General features: G+C 36.3%; 1 protein-coding gene across 1 annotated transcript in view; it reads right to left on the reverse strand.

Annotated features, from left to right (window-relative positions):
• CRYBG3 (crystallin beta-gamma domain containing 3) overlaps positions 1-14,800 on the reverse strand; it is a 123,736-nt gene that overhangs the window by 73,938 nt on the left and 34,998 nt on the right. Inside the window, exon 7 of the mRNA XM_021714101.1 lies at positions 7,740-8,164. Within this exon, the coding sequence (XP_021569776.1) occupies positions 7,740-8,164 (425 nt within the window). The remainder of the gene's footprint in view (positions 1-7,739; positions 8,165-14,800) is intronic.

The following is a 14,800-nucleotide window of genomic DNA, read 5'->3' on the forward strand; positions in this document are numbered from 1 at the left end:
CCAGTGGAAACCTAGCCCTCTACTACTAAGGACAGTTAGTCTCTGATCTGTAGAAGCAAGGAGCACAGAATTTGCCATGTTAAATCAAAGATCTACTCATTTATGTTCCCCACCAGCTTGGTGGCTATTTGATGGAAGACACTGTGTCTTAATCATCTTTGTATTTTTACATGCCCCAAAGATTTGGCAAATGACACGTTTAATACCCTTTTGTGAATTAATGAATAAGTAAAGCAATGATACTTAATGCTAAGCAATTAACTTCTGATTAGTGTCTTAATTCTTATAGGTAATAATCAAAATGCTTCAATTTCTGAAATCTACATTTTAGTGTCCTGAGTATAAAAAAGTATGGCAGAAAAATCTGATGTGTATTCAACTTGACTTTTTCAGATTAAAGAAACCATTAACCAAAACATTATTCTAGAATACATATGAATAATTAATAAATCCAGTTATCAGTTTTCCATCACCTAAAAAATACATTTTATCACCAACTTGACAATTATGAGTGCTAGATTTGTCTATCTGATAAAATAGAAAGTAAACCTCTTCTGACTATAAAAACTTCATCTATTGTGTCTCTTATATACTTCTTGAATTTTAGCTGAAATAATTCATTTCAATCTATATAACTACCAGCCCCTAAAATATTAACACACCACACCACTACTGTAAAAAATTATGCTAGGGGTCGGGCTCGGTGGCTCAGCCTGTAATCCCAGCACTTTGGGAGGGCGAGGTGAGTGGATTGCCTGAGCCCGCGAGTTTGAGACCCACCTGGGCAACTTGGTAAGACCTCATCTCTACAATAAATCGAAATTTAGTGGGCGTGGTAGCACGTGCCTATAGTTCCAACTACTTGGAAGGTTGAGGCGGAAGGATCGCCAGAGCCCAGCAGGTGGAGGCTACAGTGGCCGGGAGCAGCCACTGCACTCCAGTCTGGGTGACAGAGTGAGACTCCAACTCAAAAAAAAAAAAAAATTATGTTAGTTACATTCATTTATTTTTACTATCCATTATAAAGTAGCTAAAGGAAACATGTAAAGAAAAGCTTTGCCTTGCAAAAGTGGTTTTAGCTTCTGCATGACTTTCAGGCTAGATCAAACACTGTTACGAAACAAAGTCAAAAGTTGGATAAGGACCATCATTTGACATTTGGGTTTTTCCTTATAGGTATTTCTTGGAATCTAATCCTTATGAGGACAGGGTCCAGTGTATTGTTTTTATTACTCTCTATGTAAGTATCTTACACAGAGCCAACTATGACATAAATATCTAAAAAAAGGAATGTTGACTTCCATGTGTCAAAAAACTAAAAGCAAAGTTTTATTCTTACATGTGAATTCTCCTACTATTACATGTATTGTGAGGGAAAAGTTTTGGACCAAAAACTTTCTTGTTTCATAATTTAGTGATACTTTATACCAATTTAATAATTTATCATGCTTTACTCAAAGTAAGATATATGATAATAGGATCATTAAGCATGATTCTATTTGTAACTACCAAAAAAAAAAAACAAAAAAAATCCCCAAAGCTGGATGAATGAATGAATATATAAATATGAGGGGGGATCCAAAATAAACTGGAATGATCCTTTGGAGGGTGGGCCCCTTGTGGTCTAGGCTTCCTCCACTAAATAAGTGTTCTAAGAACCCATCGGCATCAGTGTACCAAACTGTGTTGTTGTGAGAGCCTGTGTACAGTTTTAGTGAACTTTTTTTGGAGAGTCTTTCAACCCATTTGCCCATTTCATGATGGATGATTTACGAGCGCACCTGTTTACACAATGCTTTGCAGTTTTTGACCATGTTCCCTGTACCCCTTCCTCTCTATTCACCTGATCTTGCCCCGAGCAACTTTTTGTTTCTCCAGATGAAAAAGTCCTCAAAGAGAAAAGTTCTGCTGATGTGGAAGAGGTGAAACAAAAATTGGCAGAAACACTAAAATGCATCCAAACTGACACGTTCAAAAACTATTCTGAGCAGTGGAAAAAGTGTCTGGATAGGTGTATTGCATTAAACAGAGAGTACTTTGAAGATGACTTAAGTTTAAACATGTAATACATACACAATTTTTTAATAAATAAATTCCAGTTTTTTCGGCCCCACCCTCAATATATACAATAAAACCAACAAAGGTGAAAAAAAGTTGGATAAGACAGCCAGTCTATAAAAATATGTGATAAGAGAAAAAAATACAGGAAAAGTAATGTTATTGGTAAAATCCCATATCAAGATACATTAAGTTATTCAGAAAATACAAAAGCTTTTCAGAGCAACATATGAATATGCAAAATCTGAATAAAAGATGGGGTTTTTTTTGTCTTTTCTTTCAAAGTTTTAACATTTCATACCTAAAATTTACTGTCAACAAGCTGCCATGTTTTTCCCCAAAAAAATCTCCATAATGATTCTGAAGAAATGAATACCAAAGTAATACTCATGATGCCAACAAATATAGAGATAAGTATCAGAATTGTATTCTTCAAATGCAGTAAATTTAGGTCCTCTTACTACCAACTCTCCCCTAACCAGACCTCTATGCATTTTATACTATATCAATGCAAGTTTAATCCAAAAGGACCTCTAATTTTATATCACAGAAAATACAAAGAACTGAATATCACATGTTCTCACCCATAAGTGGGACCTGAGCATTAATCACACTAGCAGAAGGAAGGAATGGGCAGTTGCTGGGCACTGCCGGGGGTGGGGGCTGGATCACAAAGTGCACCTGGTCCCAGACCAGCGGAAGTGAGGGCCAGCTGGAGGCCCAAACTTCACCTGCATGCAGCCTACTTGTGTAGTTAATCCTGACTTGTACCTCATATCTCTATAATAAAGTTTATTAAAAAATAAATAAACCACAGAGAAAGTCCATTCAATTTCAACTCACTATAACATCTTTTGGAATTGGAGTACTCTGAGGGAGGGACTCACTGTTTTACATTTTTTAGGGCTTTTGAAGTACCTTCAACTAAATGGATTAAACTAATTTATATGTACTAGTTTAGATTTCTAACTAGGTAAGCTCCTGAAGCACTGGAGGTGGAAATGTTATATACTTGTAATTAAAATATCCATTTTTTACACTGAACAACTATATTATAATGTTTAAAGCACAGAACATCAAAGCTGCAAGCTTATCTTTATGAACTATGATTAGTCCCTTCAAGTACTAATGAGCTACACGCCTCCTTTTTAAAAAGTTAAGTCATGCTAACACTGTGTTATCTTCTACAACATTCTTTCAATGTGTAGTTGGGTCAACATAATTGAATAATATCAAGAATATAAAACTGTTCTTTAATTTTTTCCTAGTAAATAAAAGAGATTAGAAATGTCAAAGAACATAAAACTTTAAAAATAAGCTGAAGATAGGAAATTTAAAAGGTGTATTTTCATAAACTGAACAGAGAAAAAGGAGTATTAATTTCATGCATTATACAATTATAAATGGTATCTTTACAGTTTATTCCATACAAAAGGTACATAAAACAATAGTGCATAAAATATCTAAAAATCTCAAATATTTAAGAAAATAAGCATACATATTGAAAATCTGAAAAATCTGTTTGGGGGTTTCAGTCCGAGACTTAAGTACTCATTATGTGAAAGTGTTTTATGCCTCTAGGTACAACATACGGCGATACTCTATTCTGGATATATTTGATACACTTGCCACTACAAAGGTCAACCAAAGACAGGTGTCATTCTTCAAAGAAAATTCTATAACAACAGCCTGAGAATCACAACTAGATTTACAGCAAAAGTACCTAATTCACTTTTGGAAAAATATGACTAAGCTTATTTCAGTAATAAGATTTATTTCCTTTCAAATTACAAAGTTAAGAATACTGTCTCAGAATAGGAGAGGCTTTTAACTTTTGTATGGAAAGAAAAACTGCAAATCCAGCAAATTAAGATAAAAAGAGCTTTTCATTATAATGGATATGAAGGTGTGAGAAATATAAGAATTATAACAGAACTCTTTTAAGAAAAGTAACCCAACAATAAAGTAGTTTCCTATAAAAATATATAACTTACACCAGAAACATGAGTTAATGTTTAGAAAACAATCTAAAAAAATGTGATCAAACAGGTTTTCATAATGATCTTAAGGAAGTTAAAAATAAAATTTTCAGGGTCAGCCTTATATAACAACAATGATAAAACTGTTTATTATTTTAATTAAGTGGTTCAGTGTACACATATTTTGTTTCATGCACAAAAATATTTAATATATTGTAAAAAATGACTTTCAAGCTAAATGTATAAAGTGTACATGAAACACAATTGAGGTTTGTGTTTAGGTTTGAGATCCAACCCCAACATATCTCGTTAAGCATATGTAAATATTCCAAAATCCAAAAGCCCCAAATCCAAAACACTTCTGATCCCAAGCATTTGGGATAAGGCATATTCAACTTGTAATAACTTGTCTAAATTTTGAAAACTGTATTAATGATAATCACAAAAATATATTTGATAGCATGGTAACTGACAATGTTACACAGTATTTTAATAACGTCCAGATTAAGTCATCAACCCTTTTTAAATACACCTTGACTATCAAGATGTATTGCTAAAAAAATGTAGGTTCATCCATGAAAAACCTTTGGTTAATTCACTCCTCCCTACATAAAAAAAATTAAAAATTTTATATGTGAAACTGAAATCTCTTTGTAATTTCCAAAGCATAAGTAATTATCTGGATACACTAATTAAACAACATCAAACTTTTAAGTTATAGTTCTTCAACTGACAACTGTCAAAGGGTGTTACTAAAACTATAATTGTAAGCCTGATAAAGTAGGCCTGGAGGATGGCTGTATCTCAGTTAAACTGGGAACCAGGTGGTCTTTCCCTTTCCTCCTAAATCAAGAACCACCATGTTTTGCTGAGGTGGCTTTGCATAAACGCCTTAAGCAATTACTCCATTAACAAGGAGAGCTTTAGTTAAAAAAAAAAAAAGAGGAAGAAAGAAAGAAAAGAAAAAAGAAAGAAAGAGGCACAGTGTCCTCTCATATTTTACTGTCCTTAACCAAAAAATAAATAAATAAAATAAAATAAAATAAACACCTGACCAAACTAATAAAAATCAAGGAGAAAAAACATAAACTTCCCATTCTACTCAATTCCCATGTAATAACATCAAAATCCCCATCATTTTAAATTACTTTAAAATGAGGGTCTCAAATGCAAGTGTACAAAAAAGTTGCCTTGAGAGACTGTTAGAAGACTGCTAGGCCCACTCCCAGGAACTCTGAGTCAGTGGATCTGAATCAGACACTGTGCCTCTCTAATGAGTCCCCAGGTGATGCTGTGGCTCCATGGACCACACTTTAAGTAGCACTGCTGCAGAATATCCTAATTTATGGTGCTACCAGAATTTAGCCACTTTTCTGCTGTTTGACATTTGTTTCCAAGTATATAGACATTTCTATAAATAATATTTTAGTAAACATCTTAGTTCATCATCAGAAATAACATGCAAACTTGATAAAATATCATCTGATTTCCTGAAACATACTGCCCCCACTTCTATCAGTGTATATGACTTCCAGTCTTATTAACTCTAACTCACTTGGGGTGTCATCATTTATTATGATTGCTATCAGTTTAATATAAAAAAGTTATCTAATTTTAGTTTGTATTTCCTTGATTATTAAGGAAAACAAGCTTTTCTTTCACTTAATTATTAGCAGTTTGTATTTCTTTTTTTTGAATGATTTGTTTATATTGTTTGTCTTTTTTCCCTATTGGTGAGTGTCTAAATTGCTTATCAGTTAAAGAATTCTGTGTCATACTTTTGCATATATTTTCCCATTTACCATTTAAATTTATCATTGTTTATGTTATTTGACATGAAAGAGCTTGAAAATTGGGAGTAATCTATAATCTACTGATCTCTTTCCTGATACCTTTCATTCCTATTATGCTTAGAAAGTCATTTCTCACCAAAATAAAAATTCACATATACCACTTTCTATTTTCTATGTTTTTTAACATGCTACTCTATCTTCATTAATTTTAGTATAAATAGCTACCCTTTTTTCTACGAATTGCAATCAAGTTCCCTACAAGCCTCATTTCCACAAGAATATGAGGGGGGATAAAAAAAAAAAATGGAATTATCTTTTGGCAGACAGGTTTCTTGTTGTACAGGCTTCCCTGCTAGGTAAGTGCTCTAGGAATCCTTTGGCATCAGAGTATCAGCTAGTGATGTTGTGAGCGCCTGCATCCGGCTTCAGTGAAATTTTTTTTGGAGATTCTTTCAGCACCTTTGCCCCATTTCAAGATGGGTGATTTACAAGCACATCGGCCCACACTGTGCTGAGTGTTCAGCAATTTTTGACCAAAAACAGCCTTACCCCCATGGCCTACCCTCCCTATTCACCCAATCTCACCCCAAGTGATTTTTTTTGTGTCCTCCAACAAAAAAAGTCCTCAGAGGGAAACATTTTTTCCACTGTGGATGTGTAAGATTTGGAACAAAAAATGGCAAGAGCACTAAAAGGCATCAAAACTGAGTTCAAAAACTGTTCTGAGCAGAGGAAAAAGCATCTCGGTAGGTATACTGCATTAAATGGAGGGAACTTTGAAGGTGACTGAACTCTGGACACATAAGAATAAAACACAATTTTTTATAAATAAATTCCAGGTTTTTCTGGGCTCCCCACATACATCATGCAATTATATTTACAGGTTCTATTTCTAGACTACCTGGTCTGTTCAATTTAAATGTCGAGCAAATATTACATCAGTATAACATTGCTTCACATGCCACAGCTTTCTAAATACATTTTAACATCTGGCAAAACTAGCCCTACCTCATCACTCTTGATGGACACACTCCAATCCACACTCAATTCTCACAACTGTAAGTCAGGTGCATGCCTATCTCATAAGCTTGCTATGAGAAATTAACTATAAACATGCAAGTGAAGATAACTTGAAACTATAAAGAACTACATAACCATAAGCTATCATTTATATCTGGCTACAGTATTATTGATGACCTCAAATAATAAATTCTCAGGTAGAGGTAAAATTAAAACCAGTAAAATAGAACTGTATTAGTTATGAATGGATGAATACTTTGTTATACAAGATATCTAATAGACTTAATATTGTTATATTTCCTGAGTAGAATATATTCCTTCTAGCTTATTCGAGAATAGAAGGGAAAACAAGTTGGTGCCTGTTTGTTAATCAAAGAAAGAAAAAAAGGGTAATAAAATGTTCCTTAAATTCAAACAAGATTTTAGTTTCTTAGAACTGTAAAAGATTCATAAAGCTAGTTTAATGAGCACAGTCAACTTAATTGCTTTTCTTAACTGCTTTAATTGAATTCTATGAAAAAGGGAGATATTTATAGAATAAGAATACAAACCTTGAACCATTTGTTTCCCCAAATGCACATATTGACTACACTGCCCATCCTAATAGGGGAAGAATTCAGACAATAAAAAACATTTCTATCCAAGAAAGAAACAAATCTTGTACTAAGGCAAATTTAACACCTAAAAGGTATTAGTATCACCCCCTAAAATAGCTCAAAAGGCCCTAGAATACCTGTTTGATACAGATAATCATACAATTTTATATCTAATAATAGGAACATTAAAGAATACTTTTTCCAATCTCCTCAATTAATAGTTTGAAAACTTATGCTCAAAAGCTAGGTCCAAAAAGCTCAGTTTTTTTGGTTCAACTACATTTTAAACTTACTTTAGCAAGTCACTGGTTTCCTGCTCACTGTCTTGTGTTGTATCCAAAGACAAGGTATCTGAGAGTTCAGTTGAGTTGGACTCATCTTCCGTTGGAAGCACCTGGGTTCTCAGGGAGCCACTGAGAATCTCCTCCCTTCTGACCCCTTCCTCATGACGAGGACTGGGAGGCTGCAAATCTTTATCAGTTTTATCATGGTCATCTTTGAAAGAAGATTGCTTAGCTTCACTAAGAGATGATTTTCCTGAGATATTGAATAAATTACCAAGAAACTGAAGAAAGCTTTCTTTCGGCTGTTTGTCATTTTCTCCTATTTTGGCATCTGAAGTGGCACTGGAAAGATCATTTGGCCTTTTCAGATCTTCCTGTGTTGGAAGAGTGATTGGTTTCTCAGCATAGTTCCTTTTGTCTTCACTTTGTAGAGTCTTTGAAAACAAAACACAGAATAATAAGGATCATCACTTGAAAAATAAAACAGATAGACTGATAAACGATTGCAACACAAATTCTGTGCTACACACCAAGTATACATTTGTCAATAAGACTGACGGCTTCTGTTCCTTTGGGCTGTTTACAATGTACTCGAGAGCACAGTCAGCATGACCTTGAGAAAGCTATGCAGTAAATGTTGCAGGGAGAACAGGATACATGGAACCCAGAACAGGAGTAACAAGTCAAGACTTGGTGTAGGTGAGAGCAGAGGGGGTAATTGGGGGGATACTTCTTAAGAAGGGGACAGAAAAAGTGACTATGTGACGCTTAGGGGGGTGTGTGTGTGTGTGTGTGTGTGTGTGTGTGTGTGTGTGTGTGTGTGTCTAGCAAGGTGTCAGCTTCTAAACAAATTTAATATGACTGGAGGTTAGGATGCAAAAGTAAGAAGAGTGAGAGATAAGCATGGAGAGAAAAGTCAAAAGATAGATCATAAAAAGTCTTATGTGTATGTAAATTTAGCCTGTATTATGATAGAGCTTGTGGGGAATTATTTCCAATACTGGATATTTTAGATTATAACACCTAAGCAGACCTAATCATTTCAGCATTACATAACTCATGAAGTTGCCACACCATGTAAAACTGTTCCTCAAGAAGATGAGGAAAGACAGTAGCATGGTGCTTCAATTCAGAGAAATGGCCCACTGTGAACCCTTCATGTTGAAATATGAAGTCCTCATACATATGTTAATGCAAACCATGAATGACACCAGCCATTCTTACAGACATTAAACACTTCCACAGGTGGGTTCTACCTGCTCATAACTAAGTTACGGTAAAGCAAACTCACATTCATGCATACAATCTGTGAGGGAAACGGAGCTGCTGTAAAAGGAGCCTGCTGGCATTCCACCTCACACTCTTTCCAGATGCCAAGGAGCTTTGGGCCAGTGTGCCAACTCACCCTGCCTTCCAAGCATGCTCACTCACATACTTTACAAGGAATGCATGTTCTACAGTATCTGTCACCTGTTATGCTCACTAGCCCTTGTAAAAGAAAAGCTCAAATGTGAGTCAGAAAAAGATCAGAACACCAAGGCAAAAATCACCATAGGGCACTTTAGGTTCATGTGACAAAATTTTTTAGGAAGCTGATCTTCAAGAAGGCAAGTGCATCATAATTTACTGTAATGTGTTCACCTCATTCCATGTTTTTATCTAAGTTCAAAACAGTTTAAAGGAGCATTTCACTCACCACGGAGAAAAATTAGCAATCAATTTTCTTATTTAGAACCTATTAATTCAGAAAACTGACTGCAAGCAAACAATATTTTAAAGTTTGTTCCCACCTTAGGTGTAAAGGGCAGTTTTTAGCAAGCACGCGGCTTTTTCTGTGTGTTGGGACTTATATAACCTGTGCGTCTCTACATTTAGAGTCACTACAGGTCTCACCTTTCACAGGTTTTAACTGCAACTGGATTCCACTCATCTCCCCCTCATCCACCCAACCTTTTGCTCATTCTGAGAGCAGCATCGTAAGTCACCTGTGTCCTATCCTTAAATACACAACATAAACGGCCTCTCGGTGTGGCAGTAGAAGACATGCTGGTCAACATTTTGAAAATGATCACTGATGTGAAAAATATATTTTTTGTTCTTTAACTACTTCACTTAACTTATTGTAATTTCTAGCTACAATACTTCTGGCCTGTATCAAAATGAACTAACACTATAACATGAAAAGAACAGTGATGAATCCTTTTCTCTAACTAGTTTGAATTGGCTGCTCATCCTACGTGGCAACTTGAAGTAAGTGATCTACGAGCTGTTCATTAAAATATCATAAATATCCTTAAAATGTTTTTGAAATTCACAAAATAATCTCATAAAATTGGAATAATGGTCTAAAACAAGAAAAATTAATAGAAAAGTTTATAGCTTTGACATCATTAAAAATGGCAAAACAAATATTTTTAACCAAAAATATATGTATCTCACTGAGTCAATTATTGTTTTTACTTGATCAATCCTTTCAAAGCATAATAGATTACTTTCCAAATGAGGAAGATACATTTTTGCAAAACTATGGAAAGTCTTGACATTTAACCTTTTTAAAGTTCTACACAATTTTTAAAAAATCAGTCATTTCTCCTTCACCTCAACTACCAGCTTGTCTGTTCTTCTAGAATCCCTATAAGTTTATTAGAGAGTTTATTTTTTAGATCTCTTAAGTATCTTAGTCACTTAATTTTCTACTCATAATATTACCAGAAGATTGTTTTAGTAATTAAAATACCTTCAACAAGAAAGTTTCTGAATTTAGAATCAAAACTCGCAGACAAGAACACTGCTATTCAAAATGAACACCTACAATAAATAATGTATATACACAATTAAAAATTTAAGTTAGATCTACAGTAGCTGTTCTCTGTCCTCAGCCTAGACAACAATAAGTTCAGCCTGCCACAGGCCCTCATGAGGTGGGGCCTGTGTCTGCCTGCCAACAGCACTGACTGTCATTGTTCCAGGGAGTGAGGACAATGAAAGCACTCAGGATTCAAGCAAACACTAATAAAAATATTCATTCCAATTTCTCTCAAAGGTGTTAGCATTCTGTATATAACTTATGAATGCTACTGATGAAAGCATACATATCTTAGGGATATTTAATTTTTTCCCTTCATGTTCAGTATGTTGTAATACAGTACCTTTAAAGTCTAAATGCATTCATCTATCTACTCACTTTGTTATATGTCCACTACAGTGAAATACAGGAGAGCATTATGTATACCAATTAATAAAATTTAGTTCCAGCCTTCAAGGAGCTTACAGTCTAGCAAGATACTCAGTATATCATTGTGTGGAGCTTAGAATTATGTACATAATGGAGGACAAAATCAACTTGGCTGGAGATGTCAAGAAACCACTGCATAGAGGAGGTAACATTTAAGCTTGCTCTGAAACAGTGAGAATTCTAGAAATAAGTATGCACAAAGACAAAGAATTCTTAAGTATGTTTACGATGACAGAGCTTGAGTACAGAAGATTGGAGCACAGAGGATTAAAAAAAAGAGGTTGATAAGATGACCAATTAGAAGTGGAGGGTGAGGGATAACAGAGTCATAGATAACTGAGTTCTTTAAACTGGGCAAGAATTTGAATAGTTAAGCAAAAAATGGATATAGGAAATAGAAAGGGAGGTGAGAATTAGGGCTTTAGATGGGGGGAGGTAGGGCAACAAACTATTTAGTTGTCAAACATGCAGTATCTCTATCACCTTGAAACATGCCTGATAATAACAGGTGCTCCATATTTATTATATTAATAAATGAAGGAATGATGACTAAGAAAAGGCCCCAAGAATGCAGAAGAAATCATTATAACAGGAATTCATGAGTCCAGCTGCAAACTCAAGGTGTTAAGCAGGGGTTAGGTAACAAGGAAACAGAAATGGTCCTAAGTAGAAGTGAAAACTTTTCAGAGATTTTTTTAACCAGAAATAAGGAAGAGACAACCTGTAGAATGGGAGAAAATATTTGCAAACTATTCATCTGACAAGGGATTAATATCCAGATATACAAGGAACTTAACAGCAAAACAACAAATAATCCAGTTACAAAATGGGAAACTGATCTGAGGAGATATTTATCAAAAGATGACATATAAACGGTCAATATGCATGTGAAAAAAATGCTTAACATCGCTAATCATCAGGGAAATGCACATCAAAACCACCATGAAAAAGGAACTCTCATACACTGTTGGTGGGAATGTAAACTGACACAGCCATTATGGAAAACAGTATGAGGGTGCCTGGAAAACTACAAATAGATCTACCAAATGATCCAGCAATCCCATGACCGAGTATATACCCAAAAAAAGGAAATCAGTGTATACAAGAGACATCTGTACCCCATGTTTACTGCAGCATTAGTCAAAATAGCCAAAATTTAGAATTAACCCACGTGTCCATCAACAGACAAATGGATACAGAAAATGTGATAGACTGATACACACACAGGCACACACACACACACACACACACACACACACACACACACACACACACAGAAATACAATTCAGCCAAAAATAGAGAATGAAATCCTGTCATTCGCACCAACATGGATGAACCTGGAAGACACCATGTTAAGTGAAATAAGCCAGGCACAGAAAACCAAATATGCATGTTCTCATTCATGTGGAAGCTAAAAAAGTTGATCTCATAGAAGTAGAGATTAGAACAGTAGTTACTAGAGGCTGGGGGGTGGGGAACACAAGGAGAGGTTGGTTAATGGATGCAAAATTACAGCTAGATAGGAGGAATAAGTTCCATTGTTTTACAACATTGTAGGGTGACTATAGTTAACAATAATTCATTGTATGTTTTCAAATAGCTAAAAGAGAAGATGTTGAAGTTCTCAAGAAAAGAAATAATACATGTTTGAGGTGACAGATGTGGTAATTACCCTGAGATGATCATTACACATTGCATACATGTATTGAAATATCACTCTGGGTCACATAATATAAACAATGATTATGTATCAATTTTTTTTAAAGAGTCAGAGTGGAAAACAGGGACGGGCCAGGTGACTTCTTCTATAAGGTCTCTCACACCTGGTTTGGTCCTCCTTTCTACATCAGGCTCTGCCTGTGTTGTGTATAGCAAGGACAACCCTTGAGAACACCATGACTCCACTCCACCTGGGGCTCTTTGGTACCCTCAACTCCAGTGACCTCTACTTCCACCCCTTCGGTTAGCCCTGGCCTTTGTCTTTCCCCATCACTGCCCCACCATTGACTCTGACTCTCAGGCACTCCTCAGTGTTCACACCTACTCGCCTTTCCAGTTTCTAAGCCTACCACACTGTCCAAGATGTACCCAACACACCAGTTTTCCTGCCTCACCAGAGTTTCTGCCCTGATGCTCACTCTGTTTCTTTCAGTTTCCAAAAATGTCCATAACTTCTCTATCCAGCTCTCAAATATGGCCAATAACTTCAAAGCCTCTGTCTCTTGTTCCCTGGTAATCCCCACCCAGAAAAACTCCAGTTTATCTTTTCCACATAGCTGAATGAGTCTTGCTTTAAAAATCTGCAGGCGTATGCAGAGCTATGCAGAGTCTGGCTGCCAACAATTCACGATTTACAGCCTCAGCTGGAAATCAGTCTGCAACCTTCGTCCATTTTCCACAACGGCTATTTCAGACCTCTCCCACATCTGTTCAGTGCCCCCTCCACTGTTCCACACCCTTGCTCAGCAGAGTACCTTCTTTCACAGAGACACTCCCTCTCCCGCACAGCCCTGACTCCTCCTCTCCTCTATCTGAGTCACAGGAGCACCTAAGTCTGCTTCCTTCACTCACCCTGATAATGAAAGAGGAAGAAGTTCACCTCCCAAGGCTAATCCCTCCACCAGGGCACCCATGCATATTCCTTGGTGTCTTCTCAGAACCTCAGTGTCTGATATGCCCCTACTGTAAGCTTCTGCCATTCAAAAGTATTTATCCAGAGGCAGTTTTCTCTTCTTTCCTCACTACCAACCCTAAAAAGGAGTTCCCACCCTCACCGTCCTCCTTCCCTTTCTTCCCAATCACTCCTAAATCCCTGCAGTCTGGCTTCCTCACCAGCCATGTTGACCACAATCCCTCAGAGACACTCTCCTACTTACTAATCCAATGGACTTTTTTCTGTCCTGAAATACGGAGCATACGACGTGTCTGCAGAATATCAGATTGAATCTCTTCCTGAAAACCATTCTTCCTTTGGCTTCCATGACATCACTGAGGTTTCCCTTTTTCCTCTCTGAATACTCTTTCCATCTCTTTCAAGTTCACCTCCTTGAAGCCACCCCTTATATATCATGTTACTCTGATGTACAGCCTAGGCTTTTCCTTCATGCTCTTATGAGATCTCATTTCGGACAGATTTGAATAACCTGATATCTCCAGATTTGTATTCTCAGCTCAGATTCCTAAACTATGAATCTGTTCATCTACCAAATACATCTGTATCCTCCTGCTTTACCAGAACATCAAACTCAAAACATCTTAAGCTGGACCTGACCATGCTTTGTCTCCATTCTTCCATTTTCTGTAAATTATAACATTCCTACTTGTTGCTAAAGTCAGACAAAACATCAGGATGCTGTGGCCTCATCCCTGGAATTGTGTCAAAAGTGGCCTAGCAAGTTTCCTTGCTTCCACTCCTGTTGTCCCTCAGTCAACTCTCAGAAAAAATTCTCAGCAATCTTCTATAAGTCAAATCTGATCATTCTTAAAGCCTTCAAATGGCTGAGCATTGCCATCAGGATAAAATCCAAACTCCCTAAGTACGACATTCAAGGTCTTGGTAGATCTAGCCTCTCTGGCCTTACCTAAATTCATCTCTATCCATTCCCAATGCTTGCAGTGTCTAATGTCATCTAAGCATTCTCTTCTACTTCCTCTCTCCCTCTCTTTCTCTCTCTCTTCTCTCTCTCTCTCTCTCTCTCTCTCTCTCTCTCTCTGTCTGTCTCTCTTCCTACCTTTCTTTCTCTCTTTCTGGCTATTGTAAGTCTTTGAACAATGCTATTCCTACTGCTGGAACTACTTATCCCTTGCCCTCTTTGCCTGGAAAATTCCTCCTAC

The sequence above is a fragment of the Carlito syrichta genome, unplaced genomic scaffold (assembly GCF_000164805.1).
Source record: "Carlito syrichta isolate Samal-C Ts95f unplaced genomic scaffold, Tarsius_syrichta-2.0.1 Scaffold305223, whole genome shotgun sequence".
NCBI classification, from domain to species: Eukaryota; Metazoa; Chordata; class Mammalia; order Primates; family Tarsiidae; genus Carlito; species Carlito syrichta.